The sequence below is a fragment of the Glarea lozoyensis genome (genome assembly GCF_000409485.1).
Source record: "Glarea lozoyensis ATCC 20868 chromosome Unknown GLAREA12, whole genome shotgun sequence".
In the NCBI taxonomy this organism is placed as follows: Eukaryota; Fungi; Ascomycota; class Leotiomycetes; order Helotiales; family Helotiaceae; genus Glarea; species Glarea lozoyensis.
In genome coordinates, this window is record NW_007360986.1 from 889035 (window position 1) to 915298 (window position 26264).

Consider the following 26264-nt stretch of genomic DNA (forward strand, 5'->3'; position numbering starts at 1 on the left):
CAAGTAATCGATAACGAAGGTAGAAAAGCCCATTGGCCAGACGAGGTTACAAGGAGGACTGAAGCTTTGCGCCAGCGCCCGTTGCACGACATCAGCAATTCCAAAGACTGTACGAGCATTAAGTCCTCAACTCGTTTGTTGGGAGAATCGGTGGGACCAGTTGGGTGGAAGAGCACGAGGGAGCGCTGACATTGTAACGGGAAGACAGTGGGAAGATGATCTAGAAAGTCCGTTTTGGCTAAAAACTTTGGCCGCGCAACTACGCTGGTTTTGTTGCTTCGTTGTTGTATAACGATACTAAGAGACTCTTCTGGGATTTCCTAATTTTCGTACCTTGATTCGAGTCTCAAGCAAAGGACATTGGTATATCTCTGGGTTTCGAAGCAAGAGCAAAGGAAGCCAAACACAACAGCTGAGAGAGCTTCGAACAACACCGAGATTGGAATTTAGAGAAAATGAGTACCATTAGGAAACTGCAAAATCGTCTGAGTTTGAGCTCATGGAGCAACTCTTTTACGCGCAAGAATAGTGTGAAGAGTGGCCAAATTCGCCCATCAAGTGTTTTGTCGACGCCAGCTGCACAAGCAGGAGGCGTAGAATCAACAAATAACAACAATGCCTCCACAACCCAAGTCTCTCCCCCACTCACCACCAGGAGATCAGCGACAACATCGACCAAGCCTTCTACCTCGGATTTGATCTCCCTGGCTGCAACGATCACAAGGGAAACCGAGAAATTGGACAAATATATGAAGGAGAATGGAAATCCAGCACCATCATTTGACGTGGATGCGCCAATGGACTTTCCAAAGCTGCCAGCAGACATGAAGAAAGCAAGAGAAGAGATCGTACGAGCGACGAAAGAATTGGGCGATTTAGTCACGGGACCACGAGAAGGTCTTCGATGGATGGCTTGGGATGTTCGTCACCGACACTCTCGAGACCGATGGTATAATAGGCTAACTCTATATAGCATAATAACTCACTTTCCTTGCAAGCAATATATCACTTCAAAATAGGTCAGTAACATAGTTATACTTAGGAAAGCATCAGCTAACAGGTTCAGCAAAATCGTTTCCTATCCACGAGACTGCTACGTACGAGCAGATATCCAAGGCCGTTGGACTAGATGAGGTCAATGTTCGTCGTTTTATGCGGCATGCTATGACAAACAGAATCTTCAGAGAGGTCAATCCTGATGTGGTGGCTCACACGGCGGCCAGTAGAGTTCTGGCTGAAGATCCTGTGATCAATGACTGGATCGGATTCTGTACAGACGATATCTTACCTGTAAGCAACCACTGAACTCTTCACTCTTTCATTGAGGGGTTATTTTAAAACTGTTTGCTAACGGCGTTACAGGCGGCAGCAAACGTAACTCGAGCATTGACAGAGTACCCTTCCGCCTCAGAACCAACTCAAACCGGCTTTCAACTCGCCAATAATACCACAAACGTCGAGCCCATGTTCGTCACGTTCGGCAAGTCACCTCTACGCGCCAAACGTATGAGCGGAGCAATGGCTTCTCTCACCGGCGGCGAAGGCTACGAGCTGTCCTACCTGCTTGACAACTACGACTGGGCTTCTCTCAACGCCTCCAAAGCAACCATCGTCGACGTTGGTGGTTCCATCGGATTCGTCTGTATCGATCTCGCCAAACGCTACCCCGATCTGAAGTTCGTCGTACAAGACCTCCCAAAAACCATAGATTCAGCCCCAAAACTCGAAGGCGACCTCGCTCAACGCATAACCTTCCAAGCCCACGATTTCTTCTCCCCTCAGCCAGTCAAAAACGCCGACGTCTATCTCTTCCGCTGGATTTTCCACAATCATTCCGATAAATACGCATCCAAGATCCTGAGCGCGTTGATTCCATCGATGAAAAAGGGAGCCAGGGTTTTGATCAATGATCATTGTCTGAGAGACGGATTCGGAGAGGAGAGTATGTGGGATGAGAAGATTATTCGAACGATGGATTTGGTCATGTTGACCCTACTTAATGCGACGGAGAGGAGTGAGAGACAGTATAAAACGCTATTCGAGAATACGCACAAGGACTTGAAGTTTGCGGGCGTGAAGAGAATTGAGGGGTGTAGGATGTCTATTGTGGAGGCGGTTTGGGAGGGGGAGGATTATGGTGGTGCTTGAGGTGATGGTCGCGCTTAATATTTTGATGGTACATATTCCATGTGATGTAATGTTGTGTTTTGTTGATATGGTGTTGCGGTCGCGGGATATACCTCAGTGTTGTGTATATTTTTATTCGTGGACGGGCTAGGTTCAATTCTATGAAGATAAATGATTGAGCGGATTCAAATACATAAGTTGACAGCAACTGCTTATTGGATTGAATGCTTATAGTCAAATTGTTTTGTTTTCTCCTCCTTGTCACGCAAACATCCAGTATATTATCTCTAATTTCCCTTCTACTCGCAATCTTGCAAAGGTAAAGGAAATTTCTAACACAGCTATTTTATTACACCATCCCTTCCACATTGATCAAGAAATGGCAAGAACTTGAAAACTCACGAATTAGCGTTACTCTATTCATGAAATATTCAGAAACTCTCTCTAGAGGAGAATTGTGTCTATATAATACATAGACCTTACAATTTCTCTAGTTAGAGAAGGTAGTACGGAGGTGGATCCAGTGTTTTGAGGAATACGGAGGGTCGAGAAATCGCGGAATGGCGCGCACCCCGCATTTCGGGTCCAGCTGTTTACGGAGCACAAGCTCGGCTTGGAGCAACTCCTCAACTCCTCCTCTCCTCTGCCTCGATCCTTTCTTTCTCTCATTCAGTGCTAATACTACCAGACCGGCGTGTCTTGTGTGATTCAGTATCATGGTATCCAGGTAACACGCACGGATCTCAGAGGCTTCTTGATCATGGCAGCTGGATGAGGGGTCATTAGCTTGGATTAGGAATGCGATAAATATGGTCAACATGAGGTTACATGGATCAATTACTTCGAAATCTGGGATCAAAGCACTTGCTAGGCTGGGTTGCCGGGTGGGCATTTTGGGAAATATAAGAACGCAATATATAAGGATTGGAAGTCTCTTCACGGCAGCTTCAAACGCTTCACGCCAAACTCGAACCCTTCTCACTCAGTCCTATGCCCAAGGTCCAACTGCGGTATGATACCCGAAGTATGTCTTGAATTCCTGATGCTAATAAAAAAAATCCAGCCCGCTCTTCTCACACAAACCATCCCCGAACATTTCTCCTCAATTGTCAAAGAACATGGCGATCGTCTCGCTATCATATCTCGCGCCCAAGGGCCAATTGGTCGACTTACATACCGAGAACTAGATGAACGAAGCACCGCGCTTGCTTATGGTCTGAGGGAAAGGGGTGTTCAGAAGGGAGATAGGGTCGCTGTGAGTTTGGGTAATAATTGGGAGTTTGCGACGATCACTTATGCGCTATTCAAATTGGGTGCTATATTGGTAAGGACTTGTTATTCCTGAGCTCATATTCTAGAGTTGACAAGAACATAGGTTCCTTTGAATCCAGCTTTCAACTCACTGCAGGTCATTGCTGCACTTTCTCATCTCGAAGCAGCTCATCTTGTGATTGGGGCAGAGACAAATCTTGCATTCAAATCACCGAGAGAGAATATCACACTGTTAGAAGCTATAGTGCCAAATCTTGTTGCTTCAAAGATTGCGTCGGCATCAGTCCCATCACTCAGGAACATAATTATTGTGGATAACTCATCAGGGAGGATAGACACATCTTCTCTGACAGCAACTACACCATTTCAAGAGCTCATGGCATCTCAGTCATCAACAAAAGAAGTCATCCCAGATACACCACTCTCCAAGGATGAAGTAGTAAACATACAATTCACATCCGGCACAACCTCTCTTCCGAAAGCCGCATCGCTCTCCCACCACAGTATTCTTAACAATGGTCACCAAATTGGTAGCCGCATGGGCTTAATACCCACTGACATAGTATGCTGTCCTCCGCCCTTATTTCACTGCTTTGGCTGTATATTAGGGTACATGGCAACCGCTACTCATGGCTCAGCAATCCTCTTTCCCACTGAAGCATTCAATCCGACAGCAACTCTCAAATCCATCCAGGCTGAAAAAGCAACTACACTATACGGTGTAACCACGATGTTCGTAGCCGAATTGGAACTTCTCTCCTCGGGTGCTATCTCAAGAGAAGGATTCGAACACTTACGCACTGGAATTGCAGCAGGAAGTTCGGTTCCGAGTAACTTGATGGCCAAACTCCACAAAGAGTTGAATCTCACCGGCCTTACTATATGCTATGGTATGACCGAAACAGCACCCGTGTCATTTATGACCTTTCCCGACGATCCTCTTCAAAAACGTCTCGATTCAGTCGGACGACTTCTTCCTCATGTAACCGCCAAAATTACTTCTACAAGCTCTCGATCTACAATCCTTCCCATCGGCGAACGCGGCGAACTCGCTGTTTCAGGTTACAACGTTATGAAAGGATATTGGAACGACAAAATCCGTACCGAGGAAGTCCGGGTCCTTGAAGATGATGGACAGGTATGGATGTACACCGGCGATGAAGCGGAAATGGACGCCGATGGCTACGTTAAAATCACCGGGAGAATCAAAGATTTAATTATTCGAGGCGGTGAAAACATCCACCCTCTCGAGATCGAAAACGTACTTTTCAAACACGACCACATCAGCGAAGTCTCGGTCGCCGGCATTCCAGATGAGCGATACGGTGAAGCAGTCGCAGCGTTTATAGTTGTTCATCAGAATGTGAAGGTTGGTATTGATGATGCTGGGAATGGCGATTGTGAAATTGATGTTAAAGGTTTGAAGACTGAGAATAGCGAGAAGATCCTTACAAAAGAGATGGTTAGGGAGTTTGTAAGGAGTCAGTTGAGTAATCATCTTGTGCCGAAATATGTGTTTTGGGTCAGGGAGTACCCAAAGACGGCGAGTGGGAAAATTCAGAAGTTTAGGTTGCGGGATTTGGGAGTGAGGTGGATTGAGGAGTTGAAGGCGCGAGGAGGTGAAATGAAGTGAAGTGGGAGGGGTCCCTTGGATGCCAGGAGTTGAAAGGGTGGTGTTGAGGTGACAAAGGAGAGGTTTTTTGGGTAAAAAAAATAATGGCAGATGGTTTGAAGGATGATTCACATGTCTTGCCTGGTTCTTCAAGTCATTTGGCACACCCCAAAAGAGGTAGAATCAAAGCGCAAGCCTATCAAACATAAAATATGGTATTCGAAAATAGCTTAACTGTCAATGCCAACATAGACGCCCACAAAATTATCTGTCATAATCTCATATACTATTCATTGAACCACCTTTACCCCTTCCCTCTCGCTTCGCCAGCTACTTCTATTTGATAGCAGCAAAGCCGAACCTCGGCTGGCTAGCATCAAAGATACCGTAGTAAGCATTGAAAAACACATCTCCATAGATATGCTGCGAGCCACCACCGACACTCTGGAGGGATCCGTAACAAGTGCTTCCGCTGTACACCTGGAAGTTCAACAACTTGCCAGGAATCGTTGCGTAACTTGTGCTTCCGATCCTGAAACTCAGAGATGGAAGGGTAGCGGAACATGGGAATGTGTAACCATCAGCAGTGTTCTTTGCGCCGGATACTTGCGCGTAATAGGCGGACACGACGGCGTCGGTCATGAGGATGAGGGTGGTTCCAGTATCAGCGATTCCGGTGACGGAGGATGAGGTGCTGTGGACGGTCGATCCGACTTTATAAGATGTAGAAGGAAATTCCCAGAAGCCGCCAGCAGAGGAGACGGCAGCGTAGACGGGAGTGCCACTATATTTTGTGGTGTCAAGGTATCCAAAGTCATAGGCGCCATTGGCGTTAAGGGGGAGGTAGGCTGCGAAGAGGGGAGAAGCGAGAGAGGATTTGGCGTTGTCGAAGAAGGTTTTTTGTTGAACTGGTTGGACTGGGTAGGGGTTAGTTGGAATGTATAAGGGGGAGGGAAAGGGAGCTAACCAGTGTTGATGTTGCTGAATGAGAGACCAACGAGACCGTCCGAGCCGTCGGAGACGAAGGATGAGGAGACCTTTGTGGCGAGCTCGACGGCTTGGTTTTTGACGGTTGTGCCGCCGATTGTTACGGTGTCTGTTCCTACCGTTCCAGAGGCGCCGCTTCCGTCAGCGTACTGGATGCTCCAGGTGTAGCCGCTGAGGGACTTGTAGGTGGAGCTTTTGGATGCGGTGTAGACGTTGTGACCTTGCTTGCTTGCGGTTGATAGAGAACTTGAGAATACCCATCTGATATTTTGTTAGTTGATTTTCATTTCTTGAAGCTGGAATTACTTACAAATCTGCTGATCCCGTGTCGAAGTCGAGGTTCAACTTCTGACCTCCAACAGTCGTGCTGACCAGATATTCCGCACCCTGATATGGAACTGCCGTGGCCGAACTATCTTGACGCTTCTTAAGTTGGCTCAACTCGGCTAAAAAAGCAGCAGAGAACTCCTGAGTAGGCACAAGATTATGCTTGGCATATGCTTTGAGAAGAGCAGCAGTTCCATTACGGACATACGCTGGGTTCTTAACAGCTGGTGCTGTGAATTGGGTAGCGCCAATAATTTCTGGTGCTGGGACCGACTGGATAGATGGAGGAGCCGGAGCAGATTGAACTGCAGCAGCGAGGGCCAGAAGTGTAACCACAGACAACATATTGAAGCAGGGAGGATTAAAGAAGGAAGCAATTGAGAGAGATGATCGGGATGAAGAACAAGAACATTTGAAGGGAAATCTCACATCTTATATATCTCCAAGTCCCAGTAACCCGACGTAGTAGACAAGCTTTTCGTCTGCTGGCCAAGAGAAGCAGGAGAAGCTTGTATCTTGTTAGGGTGATATCAACCATGGTCAACGGCGTCGTTGGTGTGAGCCTCTGTGCCTCCTTAATTGGCAGACTCTCTAAGATTTGATCATTCTCATGATGCCCTAGTTCAGGAAAAGAAGGAGGCGACACTTGGCATTACCAACTTCCCCAGAACATTTTGAGCTTCCTTTCTAGGGTAGGTGACTAAATGTCGAAGGCGAATAACAAAGGAAGGACGGGAAACAGTTGTATAGATCTGTGACAGATGTGGTCCACACCTAACCATAGAGAGCCCCGAATGCACCAGACATGCATTAAGTTGAGCCTTACGGCGGTTTACACCGAGGCACAAGCTCGCGCAATGCCGGTAGGATGCGCCATGTAATCGAGGCACTGGATGCTTACCATGGTCCTCTGAACGGTCTCGCTAAATGTTGAATTAAGGTTTGATCCTTTTAAAGAGAGTAGATACCGTCGGACTTTGCCTCAGATAGGAAGGTCAAGAGTCGAGTCGAAATTCAAGTGCCTGGATGATCTGCATTGTTATTTAAAAAGGTCGAATTGGCAGTCGAATGGCCAAGTGCCGGCTGAGAAAGTTGCGGGATCTAGTGTCGGCAACCTAAGGGAGAGCGCTAAATGCAGTCAATTACTGCTGCTCTGTGAAAAAAGGAAGGAGAATAATGCGCCTTCGGCAGATTCGTGCTTTCATGGAGCTGATGGCGCGAAATATTCAAATTCAGCTCTCATCGAATGGCCCCAATATCGGAAGAGTTGGTCCCCGTCGCCAATATTCGTATGGCAGTCTGTATAATACAGTCTGTATTGTCGCTGGCGTCACTTTTTTTTCCATATCGTACTTCGTAGGTGTCGTACAGATGATCCGTGTCATGTTTGACTGACTATCACATCAGAAGGGCCTATAGCATCGCTAACCGATTAATTGTTGTTGAATTCGCCTTCCGGGCTAAATCCAGGGGGGGGCTGTTGGCGCAAATAAGCATTTGGATCTGTCCTTGGCCACAATCAAGCTTCAGATCCAAGACTCTGCATGCTGTGTGGGCGTGGGGAGCTGATCAATGCGGAACTTGTTCCAAAGGGGCAGTAGAATGTCTGCGCAGGATCCAATCAACAACCGTTAAGCGAGTAGTAACAAGGGGGGCTTGCCGACGGAGAGCTGTGGGTTGTATTCTTATATGGCCGAAAGGAGAACCTGGATGACTGGATGTAAACGATATGATGTTGGTTCGCTTCTCTCCTCCGCGATTCTTTCTAAAAACGATCAGCAACACAGATTGGTGATTGAAGGATGGTTATTCGCTGTTGATATCTAGTCTGGACTCTATGCTGAGAGACTGATGGCTGCAGCAGATCAAGGCAAAGGAGTAAATCACTCATACTCGGAACATCAAATGGACCAATCCAAAGCTACAGCGAAGAAGTTCGTGGAGGCTGTGGGAGACTTGCTGGCCACATTAGCTGTTCATACACTACCAATGTTATGTAGATGAGGTGGCGAATATGCTACCAGATAATTTAGGACGGAAAGTTGACTTCTGATCACAGTCACGCGGAGCATGTTTGAAAGGACCATTTCTGGTATAATTTTGATTGATGTTGCCTCGCAATCTAGCCCATAAGGGGCCTTCGGGATATCGCAATTTAGGTTGGTAATGATAGGTTTGTCCCGCAATGTTGCCTCTATCGAGCATCTATTCACCTTATTTCGTCAAGGTTGAACATCTCTCTGTGGAGGGGTCTGGGTTGTTCGAAGATTGAATATCGAGGGATCAAAAGCTGGTGCAGTCGTCGGCGTAAAGAGGGCATTTCTCAGAGTCATCTTAGTCTTGTAAGATTACCACATGCCCATGTTCTAGTAAAGCGAGAGCTGTGAATGTGAGTTCTCTGTTCTTACTACAATGATTTAACCACAATTAGTCTGTCAAATGGTTCTCCTACAATTACATTCACACAGTGTGTTCCGAGAAGACAATAGTCCTGTGTTGTTAGCAGCCTTTTCAGCCTTTACCCAAGAATCATAGTCGATTCCAGATACTCGCTGGCTTGTCGAAGGGACCCAGGAGGTAACATCGATGCAGTATGTGAGTAGGTCATCTCTTTCAAAGGTTTGAAGCATGTTGCCAGTTGGATTCCAGAATCAATTACAAAGTAGGAGAATCATCAGAGGGCGACATGATTTAGGGTTCCCTTATCGCTCCATGAGCCCATCCTTCTCACATCACTAACACCGACCCAAAAGTACCGCAACACAACGGAAGTCATCCCTACAACAATTGCATAATCACCAGTGCCTAAGCTATCCAATCTTGCCACGCTCACTAGTCGATACAGATTCGAGGGGGCATCAAGAGAATGACAGTACGTTCAACATCCCACGAGACAGGAGCCCAAACCAGAATCCACTGGAGGTGGTAGCGAGTGCAATCTGCGTCGAGAATGCTCTTCTGAATGCATGCATACAACTTTCGGTAGTATCGTCCGCTGAGAGCACGGTAACATAATTAAAGATGCTTATGATATCCGTATATCCACATTGGCTTGGATAACGGATTCCTTTATTCACAACCAAAACTCCGAGCAATGCATTCCTCTTCTTATATCTAAACATGATTCTTTATACAGCTGATGGCGCTCAGGTGACTTTCGGGATTTCGTGTTGATCGCGCTATGTCGAGTAACTTCAGGCAGAGCTCCTACCCTCTACTCTTGGTGTTTAGGATAAGAGCAACAATGAGTCTAGACCTATTAGCATAATTTGTCAAGAAATGGATACAATAGACTGACCCATAAAGGCCCAGCACCTCTCCGAAGATAAGGATCAGAACCATGCCCACAAATATCCTTGATTGATACATATATGATCGTACTCCCATGTCTCCTACCACGCCGATCGCGTAACCAGCAGCCAAACCCGTCAACCCAACCGAAAGGCCACAAGCAAGATGCATAAATCCACTACCAAATATTAGTCTCATGATTCAAGAGGGCGACAGTGACATACTTGAACAAACTATAATCTTGCCCGGGTGGAGGGCCCATGTCTCCTGCAATCAAGACCGCAATAACCAGTGAGTATACCGCTATGATACCGGACATAACCACGGGGATGAGAGACTAGAGAGGTTGTATGAGCATGCCGCTTCCGCGATAATGGCCCATCGTCTTGACGTACTTTCATGATCAAATCTGGTCGAAATGTTCCCACGCCTGCGATTCCAATTCCAGACTTCGCAGTTCCATATGCGGCACCAAAACCTGTACCGAATCAGCAGCCGTCAATCCTATATTAGACCAAGATGCATACATCCGAAAGTCATGGCGAAGGCGATTCCGGCCTAGAAGATTGCATATCAGTCTCAACACGTAGGACATCATCAAGCTTGGCTACTTACCATTCCAAAGAATGGCGCGAACTTCGGCGCCAGTTCTGAAGGCGAAATCTCGAGCGAGTTCATGATAGCGGGCTACAGCTCTAGCTGTATATTCTGAGCTGCTTCGTTTCGTAGAGTGCGCTCGAAGTTGGTGGTTGGCGAGATAGTGTAAGAGGCTCAACGCAGCAGCGCTAGGTCGGCAAGCTTCACCTTGAGGTTACTCAAACTGAGATCACGTGTTTTTACATAATCCGTGTCTTACCCTACTAGAATGCTGCGTATTTCCTTGCAAGCTGGCTGAAGCCGTTTCAGAAGAAGCAATCATGCGAATAATCTCTCTAAGTCATCCTTCTCAAAGATATAAAGGGAACAGATGATCCAAACGAAGTTTGCCTGCTCGTTTGTCTCTGGCAGATTCTGCACGGCTTGTGAATGTTTATCTTCCCCGGCCAAATCGACCAGGAAAGATCCGAGCCGCTAGCCTCCGACTGCAAGCAGCGGTTTTGGAGACCGCGCAAATACCTGGGCATCCGATCTCCCACTTCCAGCAAAACAACAAGCATTGGGACGTCTGCGGCAACGACGACAACTCAATGTGTTTCCTGACAATCAGCCTACACCGCCGCGACTAGCAAACCAAAGCGTTGGGACCCGAGATCCCCTCGCGGCCAGCAATCTCACTCCAAAGGCAACGCCGACTCACCACAGCGATTCAGTTTGAGACGAGAACAAAATAACGGCCTCTATACTCACCGTTTTGTCGTCGCGCTCGGCAACACATAGGAGCTGTGGCAGCAGGCTGGGACGTGTAAATCCGGCGACGCTGTCGAACCTGTGAAGTAGGTGGTTGGGGTAGTCGCGGCCACCAAAAGCGAACTCTGCGAATAGCGACACTGACTTCGATCACAGCTCGAGTGCATCATGGCAGAATACCAGCAGGGAAGACCTAACGGCGGTCGCCCCAGCGACTATGGCCATGCGTCAAATTACCAGCGAGATGCCGCCTTTTCAAACATATTTGGGTCTGCCCCGCCTGGAAGATCTCAGACGATGAATTCCTCGATAGCTCCTCCTTCGAACGGCATAAATGGACGAACGCAGACGATGGGATCTTCAGCAGGAATCCCAACCCAGGCCGGCATGCAACGACAACCTCCCCCACGTGTGCCACAACAAGGCGGATATCCTTCGACTTCTGCTCCCATGATGCAAAACGGCGGAGGCATGTCAAATGGATATCACCAAGGCCCTCGACCACAACAGTCGGGACAGGTTCCATCTCAGCCGCAGCCTCAATACTTGCCTCAGCAGACTCGTCCCGATCGTCGACCATATCCAGGACCTCAGAGGGTCGATCCGCGCGGGCTGCCTCAGCAACAGCAACAATACCCTTCGAGGGGACCCCAACCACAACAGCGATATCAGGGTCCACCTGCTCTCAGTTCGGATCCGTATCGCTCACAATCTATGGCTAGCATCCAACGACCAAATATGTATCAACCTCCTCCAAACACTTTTAACCCGGCTCCTGTGAACGCATTTAGACAGCCCCCATATCAGGGGCAGGCCTCGAGAACAACAGCACAAGGACGGATAGTTCCAGAGAGACAAGACGAGCGAACGATGTCTCTAACGAGCTATACACCAGATCGTGACCAGCATCAAACTATGAGTGGCAGGGTTATACCTAACAGGCGGATCTCGTCTGGGCCCCAAGACCCTCAACCTTTTGCTCTCGGCCCCCGTAGTCCTGGCACTGCTACACGAACCACGAGTATGGCGTCTAGTATGGCATCTACCAACGTTGGCGATATGAGCCGCTCAATGTCGATGGCATCGACCATCATTTCACCGTCCGAACGAACTGACTCGCTTCAACATCGTCCTTCAGTGGCCAAGTCTGTTAGCAGTGGAACAGGTGGTGGCAGACAAAAGTCGCCATTGGTGTACCCTGCCCTGCTCTCCCGTGTTGCAGAATGTTTTAGAGATAAGGTGACGGTTGGAGATCGTACGAAGAATGGGTTGGCATATAAAAATGCGTTCAGTGGAGCAGATGCTGTTGATGTGATCTCCTACATCATTAAGACGACCGATAGGAATCTAGCTTTGCTGTTGGGAAGAGCTTTGGATGCTCAGAAATTCTTTCACGATGTCACATATGATCACCGACTTCGTGATTCCGCGGTCGAAATGTACCAATTCCGAGAAACAATGATGGACGAACCACATGAAGTACCAGAAGTGAACGGGGTTTTTGTCTTGTTGACTGAGTGTTATTCCCCAACTTGTACCAGAGACCAGTTATGCTACTCGATCGCATGCCCACGAAGATTAGAACAGCAGTCACGTCTGAACCTTAAGCCACAACCTGGTCTACGGCGTGAGAAGTCAGAAGCGAGTTTACATGATGTTGATGAACCGGACGAACAGAAACTCTGGATCAATACTGTTTCCCAAGAGATTGCTGACAGTATTGATGAGAGGGAGAAGAAGCGACAAGAGGTTATTTCAGAGATCATGTACACGGAGCGAGATTTCGTGAAGGATCTGGAGTACTTGCGAGATTTCTGGATTCTTCCTCTACGCTCTTCAAACGCTGCCACACCGTCGCCAATACCAGAATCACGTAAGGAAAAGACGGTCAGGACCATATTCTCGAATATTATCGACACCCCCAGCATTCACGGTGTTAGCTCTAAGTTCGCAGAAGCTCTCACTGAGCGACAGAAAAAACATCCAGTTGTCAGGTCTGTTGGTGACATATTCTTGGAATACGTACCACAATTCGAACCTTTCATCGTGTATGGTTCCAACCAATTGGCTGGAAAGTTTGAGTTTGAGAACGAACGGTCACTTAATCCCTTTTTTTCCAAGTTCGTCGACGAAACAGAGAGGCGGAAAGAATCTAGGAAGCTCGAGTTGAACGGATACTTGACAAAGCCAACTACGAGATTAGCTCGTTATCCTCTGCTTTTAGAGAACGTACTGAAGTATACAGAGGCAGGAAACCCGGACAAGGACGATATTCCTGTGGCAATGAAGATGATCAGAGATCTTTTGACGAGAGTAAATGCTGAGTCTGGTAAGGCAGAAAACCGCTTCAACCTCAAACGTCTTCATGAGCAGCTTCGTTTCAGACCGAATGAGAGGGTGGACTTGAAGCTTACCGACGAGAAGCGAGAGCTTGTATTCAAAGGAACGCTTAAGAAGTCACCAACAGACCCATCCGACATCCAAGCATACCTGTTTGATCACGCCATGTTGCTTGTTCGTGTTAAGATGATTGGGAAGAAGGAGGAAGTGAAGGTTTATCGAAGACCCATACCTTTGGAGCTGCTCTCCATTCGTGAGATGGACGAGGTCATACCAAAGTTGGGTGTTGTCAAAAGACCCTCTTCTAGTTTAATTCCCGGAAGCAAAACTGGCGCGAACGATGGCGCCAGAAAGGAAGGGTTTCCAATCACATTTCGTCATATCGGTAAAGGAGGTTATGAGTTGACACTTTACGCAAACACCGCTGGCTCGAGGAACAAATGGATGGAGCATATTGGAGAGCAACAATCGATTCTTCGGAGGCGCGGAGATTTCTACAATCGTTCTATCATGTCAAGCGGGTTCTTCTCCGCTGCCAACCGAGTTAACTGTGTTGCACCATTTGGTAAGTTTTGCCAGTATTTGCTGGTAATCAAAGCTAATATTTTGTAGACGGTGGCCGCAAATTGATTTACGGTACCGATTCGGGGATATTTGTGTCTGACCGCAGGGCCAAAGACCAAGCTGCGAAGCCTGTCCGCGTTCTGGATGCTACGTCGGTCACACAAATCGATGTCCTCGAAGAATACCAACTTCTGTTGGTACTATCGCAGAAGTCATTGCTCTCCTACCCCCTATCAGCCTTGAATCCAAACGAACCCGCACTCTCAAAGAGGCCGAAGAAGATCCAGAGTCATTGCAACTTTTTCCGGACAGGTATATGCTTGGGTCGTCATCTGGTATGCTGCGTCAAGTCCTCGGCGCTCTCCACCACAATTAAGGTCTTCGAACCGAATGATGCAATGTCCAAGGGCAAAAAGCAGAAGGGATTCAAGATGTTCAACAGCGGGCAGGACGAACTAAAAGCCTTCAAAGAATTCTACATCCCAACAGAATCTTCCTCGATACACTTCCTCAAATCCAAACTGTGTGTGGCTTGTGCGAGAGGATTCGAAGTGGTCTCGCTGGAAACTCTGGAAACTCAATCTCTGCTTGACCAAGCTGACACATCTCTGGATTTTGTGGCCCGCAAAGAAAATGTTAGGCCAATCCATATTGAGCGACTCAATGGAGAGTTCTTACTCAACTATTCTGAATTTTCATTCTTCGTCAACCGTAACGGTTGGCGAGCAAGGCCTGATTGGAGGATTGATTGGGAAGGGCAGCCTCAGAGCTTTGCTCTCTCATATCCTTGGATTCTTGCGTTCGAAGCTAATTTTATTGAAATCCGTAATATCGACACCAACGCGGTTCACATCGTACCGCACAAAAATATCCGCATGCTTCACACAAGCACACGCGAGGTAAGTGCTGTTGAGATTCTAGCATAGACGTTCCCCCCAATACTAACTTCGTTAGATAATTTACGCTTATGAAGACGAACGTGGGGAAGATGTCGTAGCCGCTATCGACTTTTGGCCACAGGGGCGACGGCCAGATCATCAAGCAATCGAAAACAATCAGAGCTCATCCCAGCATCCTTCAACTTCCTCGCGGCATTAGCGTCAGGATATGTACACATCGACCTCTTTTCCGCTTCTATGACACGTCTGTAGAGTTGCATGGCATATATTTCGGGATTATTTCTGCATTTTGCCCTGTGGTGTTATTTTCTCCTACAGAACGTGTGCTGGACACATCCTTTTCTACGCATGTTTGCCTATCATGACGGCGGGAGATAAACTAGTAATGATACGAAGGAAATTATAGGCTCTTCACACGAAATGGTGGAATGGAAACCTTTGATCAGCGATTTTGGTTGATTTGATTGAGTTTGATAATAGTGATGATGTCCCTATGGGTGGAATACTTTCTTGGGACTCATACAATGGTACCTCAGCGATAGGCGTATTAAAGGGTTATTTGGTTTTGGGTCTTTTCCTTTTCTTTTCTTGATCGATGGCTGTTCCATTTTTCTTGGGGCGACACGATTCTGTACATTGCTTGTGTAGCCTATCAATGATGAAATGCCTTCTTTCTCGTCTTGCTTGTGCAACTTGCTTGTTGAAAAGTTTTTTCTATAATCTGCTTGATGTTACAATTCCGGATCTCTCGAAGCACATTGCGCTATCTTATTATTATTTGTGACCCTGTTGACGATGGAGATCTCGCTCCGACCACTAGTCTAGCTTTCTTCTCCCGTCTAAAGATCCGAAGCATTGATTTATGAATACATACCCTCTATGGTCGTCTTGACTCCGTTTCCATTCGTGGCACGCTGTAGATCCATATGACTTAGTTCTTGTTTTGAACACTACTTTCAATGTCAGCACTGAAGAAAGAAGAATACCTGTAAAAAGGAATAAACTCAGATGTCCGATTTAACCTTTACAATGAATTCGACTCCCACAGTGGCTGTGCCTTGCTCCACCAGAGGTTGTTACGGAAGCACATCCGTTCGGTACTTGCGATCTGACACAAACGCTCGGTCCCACGCTCATACACTTCAGAAGTGCAGAACATGTCTCGCCATTGAAAACTTTGTTCATGTGCTATTTTTGGAGGGTTAGGGAGAGCATGCGCAAGTTCTCCATTTAGCGCGAATTTCTTGTTGTGCTTCTTCAGGTGAGCTTTGTGTTAGGAAAGTGGAAAGATATTTGAAGAGTGTCAATATGTATGGATACAACATCCCAATATTAAGTACAGGATTTTATTTTGTCCAAGTCTCTGTTTCGTCGCCCATTCTCTTCCTCGTTTCAATAACTCCTATATAATATCATCAATGGCATATCCGACTCTCACGACCAAATTGAAAATGACCGCTCCCCTCCTCGTAAACTTGCACAGATCCGCGCGCCAGAAACACTACGTACGGTATAACAGTTCGGATTATTGTCTTACTCACAAACGTAGTGCATTGAAGAAATTGCACGATCCCTCATTCAGCGGTCTAGGTCCCCCGAATACACGTCCGATGAGCTAAGACCTTCATGCTAATCTTCAGCGGGTTTGGTATGAGTGTCTACTATATATTTATCCTTTTTTTCTTTTTGAAGCTTTGGTTGTTGTCGCACTTTTATTTTCTGGTTCTGCTTGTTTTCGTTTCTTCAGTCGGGTTTTTAATTCCAGATTTCGAAGGAAGGTTGAAAGGTTCAGAGCACTGAAAAACATCATCATACATATTTATTCAAGATGACTTGTTACTGCGCCAACTACTACGTTGGTTTTCTTTTTCTAAATATGTACTCGGAAGCTAATCTCTTACGCAGAGTTCTATAAACTGTCACAACACAGTCATGAAATTCGGTGACCAATGCGCTTATTGTCTGGTACGTTTTACAGGATAGACGAGATTATCCGCACGGAGCTAATGAAATACAGTCTGTACAAACTAATGCACAAGAGCAAGAAAGATACGAAAGAAATGTGTGCCAGCCTTCATCCCAGTGGATTAAGAACTTAGAAAGGGAAAAGACCAGAAGGGACGAGGAGGGATCGAGAAGGGAAAGATTGAATAGGACGAGTTCGGGCCGTGCTTGACGAGGAACTTATTAATGTCACAAAGTTGAGAGGTCACCCGGATAGAATCACAGACGGTAGCTGTAAAGCAGAAATTTTGTAATGGGAGTTTGGTGGAAATATGGTCAGACGCACAGGAGAGAAATCTGGAAGCAGAAGGACTGACTTATATTAGAAATGGCTGGGCCGTGAGCTGTGTCATATTTATCATAATATTCGTAATATACAATACATACCCGGGTATCCAACACTCATTATAACTCTGGTATCTTGCGACCATGTCATTCATCATCCATGTTTAACGCCGTAATACACAATATCTCCCCAAAATCCGACACCGTCCCATACTAGAGTTCCACATCTATGCCCTGATATACATCGCAATGCTACCACATCCGTCGTCTGTAGCCTGTAAACGTTTCGCCCTGCCCAGCCGCAATGACTTCCTCCTTTATCTTTTTCCGTCTCTGCGCTTTACTTAAAGGCTTCTCCTCTGGGTTTTTCTCCCGCAAAAGCTTGGTATCTCTGGCTGCAGAAGATTTGCTTGTAGCCTCCAGTGGAGGCTCATCCTCGATGACTTGTTTCTGGGACTTCTGTTGCGCCGCCAGCAATTTTTGTTTCTTCTTCTGCGCTTTTTGCCATCGTGTCGCTCCAACCATATCGTCCTCGTTATCCTCCTGATTCTCTTCATTCCCAGAACTCATGTGTTTTGAATCTTGAGTGATTTGAGTATCTTTCGCGCCTTCTCTAAAATTGTTGGCCTCAATGGGGATGGTTTCTAAGATTGCTTTGCGGTCTAGATCCTCATCCTGGCGCTGCGGTGATAAATTTACTTGTAGTTCAGAGAATGGCTGAACCATCTGAGGTTTTATGGCCGCCCGCAAGTCGCGAACTGTTGCTTGTTGGAGCACATAGCCGGAAAGGAAAAGGGCCAAAGTGAAAGATATAACTAGATGGGTGTTAGTATGCGCAAGAGGGTGCTGGCTAGCTGGGCAGCAAGTTACCGATGAAGGACGATATGGCGACTGAAACTTGCGATGATGTTAGAAGTACCATTGTATTTATGTGACAAAACTGAAGAATGCTGGCGGTATCAAGACTATTGCTAGGTAAATAGGTTCTGAAGTCATGCAGCGTGCCCAGATGCGCCAGAAGCTGTCAGCGAAAGTAAACAGTGGCATTGCGGCAGAGCAACACCATAGCAACAATCGCGATAAGCGGATTTCCCTCTCCCAAGTTCACATCAAACCACGTGATGATTGAGCGGGTGTCTGCAGAACGACCTGCTCCCAGTCGTCCTCTGTCCATCAAGAGCTTCCTGCTTTGCAACTGCAACAGCAAATGTGGCGGCGGCCGAAGGACAAAACAATTTGGCGGGGGCTGGAAGATAAACGAGTTTGGTTGACGCCGAAGCAGATTCGAACCGATCCTACTCTCCAGGAGATATGGCGAGCTCCAGAACATCGCGTCAAGCTACGGAAAGCACTCCGACCCTCCTTCTCTGAGAGACAAAGGAGGGAGCGAGTATACCACCAGTCGAATGCCTTCATTTCTCGCTCAGATACACCAGAGGAACAGCGGTTTGGTCGTCCACTCCACAAGCGCCGTTACGCTGCCAAAGACAACATCGCGTCTCTGGGCTTGCCAACAACATGTGGCTCCAAACTTCTTCAAGGCTATCAAAGCCCATTCCATGCCAGTGTGCTCGAACAAGCGGATACGTTGAACAATGGTATGGTGGTAGGGAAGACGAACCTCGACGAATTCGGCATGGGATCTCACTCCGTCAACTCCTTCTTTGGCAGAGTGCGAAATTGCCGCTTGGGCGTTGACTACTCCGCTGGGGGAAGCTCTGGTGGTAGCGCAATGGCACTTCTCCCGGAAGAAGCAGAGGACTGCTCCTTTTCTTTGGGCACAGATACAGGTGGCTCAGTCAGGCTGCCGGCATCTTATACAGGTGTGATAGGTTTCAAACCGTCTTACGGCATCCTGTCTCGACATGGTGTTATTCCTTATGCAAACTCGCTGGACACGATTGGGATAATGGCACACAATATCGGACGAGTCGCGAAAACGTTTTTGATGATATCCGGGCATGATGAACAAGATCCAACGTCGATACCCCAGCATACCCGGCAGCGTCTGCTCCCAGAAGCATATAGCGAATCTATCTGGCAGCACCAGCGGAGTCTTCAAAGACTGAGCGAAGCGGGCGGGTGGCGTCAACTGGGCGCTGAAGCAGTGATTGGAGTGCCTATGGAATACAACATTACCGAATTGGATCCAGAAGTTCGACAGGCATGGCAACAAACACTCGAAACTTTGCAAGAAGCCGGCTGCAAAATAGTTCCAGTTTCACTACCCAACACAAAACATGCCTTGTCTGCTTATTATGTCATTGCCCCAGCTGAAGCAGCATCAAATCTTGCAAAATATGACGGTGTAAGATATGGAGAAAAAGCTGAAGATGGCGACGTTTCCGGCGATGTCTTATATTCTGCAACCCGAGCAAATGTTGGCGATGAAGTTAGGCGAAGGATATTGTTGGGATCGTATACTTTGAGTTCTGAAGCAATCGACAACTATTTTATAAAAGCTCAGAAAGTTAGAAGACTGGTCCAACGAGACTTTGATCGAGTGTTCACAAAACCAAATCCACTTCGAGACCCGGAACATTTCGATCTTTCCGATATGGACGAGACAATTGAGCTTGAGGATAAGTTGGGACCGACCCAAGTTGATTTCATTGTATGTCCGACTGCGCCTACAAGGGCACCTAAACTTGAAAGCTTGCAAGGACAGACGCCTCTGGACAGCTACGTGAACGATGTGTTTACTGTACCAGCCAGTCTCGCTGGGTTACCCGCTATAAGCATTCCGTTCAAAGATCCCCAACCCGGTTGCGCAGATGCACTTCCAATCGGTATTCAGATCATTGGGCAGTACTCAGACGACATCAGGGTGTTAGGAATAGCTCATGAGTTGACGCGCATGTTCCAGACCTCAAGACATCCCTTTTGTTCGCAGTCAATAGGTTCTGCCAAGCATGACGAGAGCCCACCACCAATTAGGTATACCAAAGTTGGTGAGCCAGACCGGTTTGAAGAGCTGCCGGGCACTAGGAGTGTCTCTCTTAAGCTCCCAAGGAAAACGTATGCATATAGTGGGCCTCGTGAAGTTTCCTTTGATCCACGCAATAATAACAAGAATCCATGGAGTGCGGAGCGTCAGGTTCCATGGCAAGGAGGTTCCCCACGAGAAGCTGTACTATCATTACTGCGCAAGGTGGGAGTAGATGAACCCACTCGAAAGGTTCTAGCTTACAGGAAAAACGATGAAAACTTTGTAAAGTCTGGAAAGGAATCAGAGCTCTATGAGAGTATGAGCCAGGCCGTTTCTAGTAGCCAAGGTTCGCCTAGAATCATCAAGTATACGAGCATGCCCTCAATGTATTTATCAAATCAGTCTAGCGAATTATCAGACCACCCTCCCAAAGTCGATGATTCGCCTAAGATCATCTATTATGGCGCACGCCACAAGCCTCCGACAATGAGCGACATCTCGGAATATCAATTCAGAATGCAAAAGGTCGGTTCGGGAGAAGCGCATCAAGACATGTTCAAAGTCCGAAAGGTCGGATCAAGAAAGGGGTATGTTAACCAAATCAACGAGCGGCTGGAAAGATACGCAAACTCTCAAGGGATGCTATACAATCCTGAATCTTTTAGCTCTGTCAACCTGGAAGAGGAATTCCCTGGTCTCACTAATGCGCTTGACAAGTGGGAGAACTCGTACAAATGAAGATGGACTAGTAGCGGATGAGTTGCTATGAGAATGCAGCGTGCCACCAACGAGCTGTAACCAGTCTCCTCTCAAACGAAAAGCTCTTTTCACTTGATGATGGAATGTTGTGCTTGGGTATACACCAGATCACGCTCTCCACAAAGGTCGTGCATTCTAAAGGTTACTCCTCCGGTGTCGCGAGGAGTAGACTAAATCCCCAGCGCCCTGCTGACGAACGACCAACAGGCTTTGACCTGGTTGGACAGGACTGAAGAGAAGGAAAGTGAAAAAGGATTGGGAGGAAGAAATGTGGTTGCGTGTTAAGTGTATATACCCTTTGTAAAACTACCACTTCCCAATGAGGAAAGCTATATATTGTATAATTTAAACTTGTAACCACATCTCCTCCGCCTTTCTTAAATAGAAAGCAAAAGGCTATCGAGCACTCGGCTTTGTTGATAGTGGAATTGCGATTTGGAAAATTCCAACAGGTGGCGATTCTCAGTCCGTAGTTGAGGGAAATATGACTTGTTAAATGTGCAACTACTCGTATACTGTACATAAAAGTACCTAGGATGTTTTGCGACCAAGGCTTTTGCATTAGAAGCATCAGGCAGCTTCCAAAGTGTCCCAGACGGGACAGCATACACATCGTTGGTTTTTAACCACTAAAATTATCATTTCGGCTACGTTACTCATTGGGGTCGTGTAAATTCTATGTGCTACGCGTACCGTATGACTCTTGATCCAAACGCCGTGATACAAACAGGAAGAATGCCAGCCTCCCCAAACCTATTTATTATGTCCGCAATGCCTCAACCCCAAAGTGCGAATCGGTTTAAATACCCATCGTGAAGTCATATTCGATACCCGGTGTCACGCTTGCTATGAACTGAGCTAAAGTTAGCAAAAATAACAGGTAGTTAATGCGAATTGGTAAACATACTTTCAAGAAAACTACCAGGTACTGGTCGACTCGGATAGCTTCCTCCTCGTCTCCATCGTCATCATGCTGTAACACTTCCCACTCGTCGTTGCCATTACCACCAGCTTTCATCCCTTCCTTGATAGCTTTCTTGTCATCGCTACCAAGCCCCGTCTTGCTAAAATCATCAACTAAACCGCCCATACCAGCCTCTTGTGTACCAGGCGCAATCTTGCCTTTTCGTAACTTCTCTCGTCGAATCTTGAGTGCTGCGTCTGCGCGATCTAATAGGGTCTTCATGACGCTGTGGTGTTTGCAAGGGTGTACCGAAGCCATCTTGATATTGTTACTGAAGTATGGAAAGTCTTCCAGAGTGACTGTCTTGTCTTTGTAATCTCCAACAATATCCTCCATCATCAGTTGCGGAGGAAGTGGCTGCCCATTGGCGTAATAACCGGATAGATACATTCTTGGAGTTCGATAATATGGCGTATAGGCGATGTACGCGGTATAGCTTCGACGAGATCTACAAGTCAATAATGATTAGCATGCAATATAGAAAGAGCTGAAGTGAACGGGCAACATACGAATCGGTGCCTTCAGCATTTGAGTCACGGATAATGGCATCCTCGTCATCATCATCTTCCATATCTGGAATCTCATCCTCATCCTCTTCTCTCTCACCCATATTGCCACTCTCATCGACCGTTCTGACATCTCGGGCGCGCGCCTCTTGACTCGCGGCCAGCCCTCCAGTTCTCAACCATCCGTCCTCGTCGTCACCGGGCGAGTGTCCTCCAAGACTCTTGAAATCCTCTCCATCCCCAACCATGGTCTCATCGTGTCCAGCATCTCCGGCGAAGTTCTCATCGAGTCTGCGATGGCAAGGCACGCCGCGGATGACCAAAAATTGCTTCCCAGCCGGCAGATAGTTGGCACGCTTGCTCTCTGGGGAGGCATCCGCCCACGACCACATAGGAAATTTGTGCACCAGATAATCTCCGGCCGCAAGAAACTCCTCTGGGGTTATCTGACCATTTTGACGAAACGTCGAGGTATGCGAGACTGGAGCCCACTCTCGCACCTTGTCGAGGGTGCTGTGGATGAAGTTCATGGTTTGGCGGGGTAGTTGTTATCCCTAGATCGTCGTATTTCGTAGCAGTTGTTTCTTCGATCAACGGGGAACAGACTATTTGTTTGGGGGAAATATGGGCGTAGGAAAATCTGGTTGTATGGTTTCGCTCAAACGTTTGAATATGGAAGAAGGACAAAGAGTGATGCGCAGAGGTAAAGTCGCAGCCTCGACCTTTGACCCCTCGTTCACCAAGCTGGGGTTGCCACACGTGACTCATATGCTATCACGAGTGATTCCGACATGACCCAAGGAAGACAGTTCTGAATCAGAAAATTATAACTGTAAGGTGACCTTCGAATTATTAAGTAAGTAATCTGGAAATTGAGTTAACATAAGCCTGATGTGTCTCAGCTTGAATGAGCACAAGGCTCCCATTCATACATCGTTGCAACAAATCTCGGAAGTCAATGAAGGTCAGATAACTGCTGAACCTGAACAAAAAGACTACATACGGAGGCTAATTTACAAACTCTCACAGCTGACGGGAATCAAAAAGTACCTGACAAGTGCGGACTGGCTCTAGCAGTCAAAATTAACTAGAGTTTCGAATCGCGAGGGGTAGACGAACATCAAAAAATCTCGAAACAAAAACAAACTCCCTCGGGTGGGCTTGAACCACCAACCTCTCGATTAACAGTCGAACGCGCTAGCCAATTGCGCCACGAGGGATAGAGAATACTGGATTCTGATTTGCTGAGACAAATTTTGTTAAATAATATAATATTCATTTAAACTACGCCTTCTGGGTCTCCCCGAGCGGTGGCCCAAGCTCATTCTCCACAATCGATTACCCTTTCTCGCGGTAGACAAAATAAGTGGCAGTCAAAACACGGCATTTCTTCGATTAAGTTGACTAAATATTGTAATTTCGTGGATTAATTTAGAACAATATGAGATATTTCGTGTATTATTTTGAGTAAATACGACTTCTTACGCGCTATTCGAAGTCGACTTATTTAGTCCAAGATTACTAGGTAGGCGACTGACATTTATTTTGTCCTCCTCGAGACCCCTTAGAATTCCATCAATGGGACAAGGAGTACAAGGACCGTTACTTGTATTAGAGGGAACGACAGGTAGAGAAGGAGAATCATAAGATAGTTGTACGGGATAAAGGTGAACACCAAATTCAGTTATCCTACACCTAATTCTAATTCTTGAACAGACTACGCCCATCATAACAAGTACACACATTAGATCTCGACCTCGGCGCCCTTGTCTCTTGGCAAAAAACAGAGAACGATTATTCCACAAGAACATTCTAACCAGAGCACGCATCATTCGGCGGTAACACTACTAGTGAAGGGACCGGATGCCTTGCCGAGTAGTTGTAGTAGGGAAACACTCGACGATATACAAGAGGGAGTTCAGGATACCCAAGATGTGGTTGAAATGGGTAGCCGGCGTGTAGAACAACCTCTCGGCCTTTAGATCGAGAGAGATCCGTATATGGCGCAAACCCAGCTCTTCACTTGTCGGAGGAGTTTTCTCTCCGAGAGTTCTATAGTGGAGGCAAATCTATTAAACACGACTTCGTGGGTTTTAACATTAACACTAGAATTTTTTATCCTAGAAGAGGGCGAATACTCGAAAGACATTAGTATAATTAGTACTAGAACTATTGCGGAAATCCACGCCCTCGACATCGATACCCTTAAAAGAAATGAGGATCTTCCTTATTCAACTGCCTTTCAATATAGTCGGGTTGCTTTTTTACACAACTTTAATCAACAACACTAGATCGTAGTACTTGGAGAAAAGACGTCTAGAAAGGTAGTAATTTTTGATTCTCGGAGAGTTGAGGGCCCTCTAAAGCAGGTTTAGGACATTATAATAAAGATTTAAACAATATGTAAATAGTTTGATGTTACACTGACCATTTGTTTTGGTGTATGTCAGGAGTAGAGTGATACATATAGCTACGGCATTTTTGCCTTACACTTTGTGGAGCAACTAGTCCGAGGGCGCTTAGATGGGCTTCATATTCGAGAAAAAATAGATCCCAAATCGAACCGCGAAGAATTACTCGAGCGTTTGCGACTAGATCTACGGAGCGGCCCTCCAACATCAGAACTACTAGGGCAAAGCTAGAACCACATTCTCGCAACCTACGAGATTGAAGAACAATGCCAAATCTTCGACTTGGCGGGACAAGGAAGCAGAATCGACAACCTCTCAAAAGACTCCTAAAGCTCCATACATACACGAGGTACTATGTTCTCAAACATCGACAGACGGCGTCGTTGGCTCTTCACAAACTCTGTCCGTGAATTCGACAAGTGTTCAGAGGACCAGGACATCTGGTATTTCCTATTTCCCTAGTCCACCTATGATGATAAAAACTGTGAGATTGTATGAAAATTACAATTCGTAAATTTAGAAGCACCTGTCGATGTTCATGTGATTTTCTAGTTTCACAAATAACAAAAATTTAATAACTTAAACATAATCACAGCAGCTCTGAGAACACTACAACTGAATTCAATCGTACATTCATAGGAGATTGGCTACTACACATCAATTCCATAGTCTAGTAATCAAGTATACCAGTTTCCCCGCCTGTCCCCTCTGCAGTGTTCTCATCTACCCAACTCGGCTCCTCGTCTTCAAACCACCTCTCTTCTTCTTCCGCTCTCTCTATCACGTCCAATTCCTCATTTTCATCCACGGTTTTGTAATCAAAATCGGGATCTTCACCCTTCAAGAATCTCATAGTCATCTCAAATTTCCACCGATCAAGGCCTTCCTCTTTATCTTTCGGCACTTCGTCCTCCTGCTCAGGCATGACTTTACCATCTTTACCTGTACTATAATAGACATAGGGCACTGAAGAATTTGATGATGATGATGATTCCTCTGGTTTCCGAACTTGGGATTCTTGATCTGATGCAGTTTTCTGAATAGCAGCAAGTTTGGCTTCCGAGCGATACAAATCCGCTTCGAGCACACCGGAGTAACCTTTCGACCGACCGTCAGCTTCTCGCTCTGCAGGGGTTTGAAACCTCCTGATACATCTGTCGTATAGTAGTGGATCTGAATTTGCTGTAATAAGTATGTATATCTATTGCCAGAATCAAATGCGGAATAAACATACCTAAAAGTTCAAGATCAGGTGACGTAAGATACGATGGGTTTCGATCTAAATAGAGGTTCCGTCTATTCTTTATTCGTAGTTGAGGTGACATTTCTTGTGCTCTTGAACGTGATGATGATTGAAGTTCCTGCTTGCGAGGAGGGGGGGAATGCATCAGAGGCATCGGTGGCGATATTTCTGCTTACTGACTGTACGCTTGCTGTCGTCTATGAATTGGTGTTCTCCCTGTTCCAAAATCATGAAACTGCCTGGAATCCGATGGGCGAGTGTACGTATTATCTGATGTTTTTTGTTTTACATATGTCGACTAGATGTTTGTTGTTGTTGAACAGTTGTTCTGCTGAATGACAGGATGGGCGATCTTAAGAGCGGCAAATCTCGGCTCCTCAAACATTTCTGTGGAATA

General features: G+C 46.5%; 9 protein-coding genes across 9 annotated transcripts; 4 read left to right on the forward strand and 5 right to left on the reverse strand.

Moving 5' to 3' along the window:
* Positions 1-455: 455 nt before the first annotated feature.
* Positions 456-2148, forward strand: GLAREA_10736 (S-adenosyl-L-methionine-dependent methyltransferase; the record flags this gene model as incomplete). The annotated part of the gene is made up of 4 exons (XM_008079837.1): positions 456-920; positions 974-1019; positions 1067-1290; positions 1363-2148. 4 exons carry the CDS (start codon positions 456-458, stop codon positions 2146-2148), a joined length of 1521 nt encoding a protein of 506 aa, XP_008078028.1.
* Positions 2149-2936: 788 nt separating this feature from the next.
* On the forward strand, positions 2937-4968 carry GLAREA_10737 (Acetyl-CoA synthetase-like protein; the record flags this gene model as incomplete). Its single annotated transcript, XM_008079838.1, has 4 exons — positions 2937-3137; positions 3191-3451; positions 3503-4873; positions 4927-4968. The coding sequence occupies 4 exons, from the start codon at positions 2937-2939 to the stop codon at positions 4966-4968; spliced, it is 1875 nt and encodes a 624-aa protein (XP_008078029.1).
* A 379-nt stretch (positions 4969-5347) lies between these two features.
* GLAREA_10738 (Acid protease) lies at positions 5348-6670 on the reverse strand (the record flags this gene model as incomplete). The annotated part of the gene is made up of 3 exons (XM_008079839.1): positions 5348-5928; positions 5979-6259; positions 6309-6670. 3 exons carry the CDS (start codon positions 6668-6670, stop codon positions 5348-5350), a joined length of 1224 nt encoding a protein of 407 aa, XP_008078030.1.
* Positions 6671-9532: 2862 nt separating this feature from the next.
* Positions 9533-10294, reverse strand: GLAREA_10739 (F1F0 ATP synthase subunit C; the record flags this gene model as incomplete). Its single annotated transcript, XM_008079840.1, has 6 exons — positions 9533-9575; positions 9624-9794; positions 9841-9953; positions 10012-10094; positions 10144-10174; positions 10232-10294. 6 exons carry the CDS (start codon positions 10292-10294, stop codon positions 9533-9535), a joined length of 504 nt encoding a protein of 167 aa, XP_008078031.1.
* An 837-nt stretch (positions 10295-11131) lies between these two features.
* On the forward strand, positions 11132-14965 carry GLAREA_10740 (DBL homology (DH-domain); the record flags this gene model as incomplete). The annotated part of the gene is made up of 3 exons (XM_008079841.1): positions 11132-13868; positions 13916-14766; positions 14822-14965. 3 exons carry the CDS (start codon positions 11132-11134, stop codon positions 14963-14965), a joined length of 3732 nt encoding a protein of 1243 aa, XP_008078032.1.
* Positions 14966-17307: 2342 nt separating this feature from the next.
* Positions 17308-17977, reverse strand: GLAREA_10741 (uncharacterized protein; the record flags this gene model as incomplete). The annotated part of the gene is made up of 2 exons (XM_008079842.1): positions 17308-17870; positions 17926-17977. The coding sequence occupies 2 exons, from the start codon at positions 17975-17977 to the stop codon at positions 17308-17310; spliced, it is 615 nt and encodes a 204-aa protein (XP_008078033.1).
* A 285-nt stretch (positions 17978-18262) lies between these two features.
* GLAREA_10742 (Amidase signature (AS) enzyme) lies at positions 18263-20722 on the forward strand (the record flags this gene model as incomplete). Its single annotated transcript, XM_008079843.1, has 1 exon — positions 18263-20722. The coding sequence occupies one exon, from the start codon at positions 18263-18265 to the stop codon at positions 20720-20722; it is 2460 nt and encodes an 819-aa protein (XP_008078034.1).
* Positions 20723-21542: 820 nt separating this feature from the next.
* GLAREA_10743 (uncharacterized protein) lies at positions 21543-22743 on the reverse strand (the record flags this gene model as incomplete). Its single annotated transcript, XM_008079844.1, has 3 exons — positions 21543-21596; positions 21651-22155; positions 22217-22743. 3 exons carry the CDS (start codon positions 22741-22743, stop codon positions 21543-21545), a joined length of 1086 nt encoding a protein of 361 aa, XP_008078035.1.
* Positions 22744-25294: 2551 nt separating this feature from the next.
* On the reverse strand, positions 25295-25949 carry GLAREA_10744 (uncharacterized protein; the record flags this gene model as incomplete). The annotated part of the gene is made up of 2 exons (XM_008079845.1): positions 25295-25806; positions 25859-25949. The coding sequence occupies 2 exons, from the start codon at positions 25947-25949 to the stop codon at positions 25295-25297; spliced, it is 603 nt and encodes a 200-aa protein (XP_008078036.1).
* Between the last annotated feature and the right edge of the window lie 315 nt (positions 25950-26264).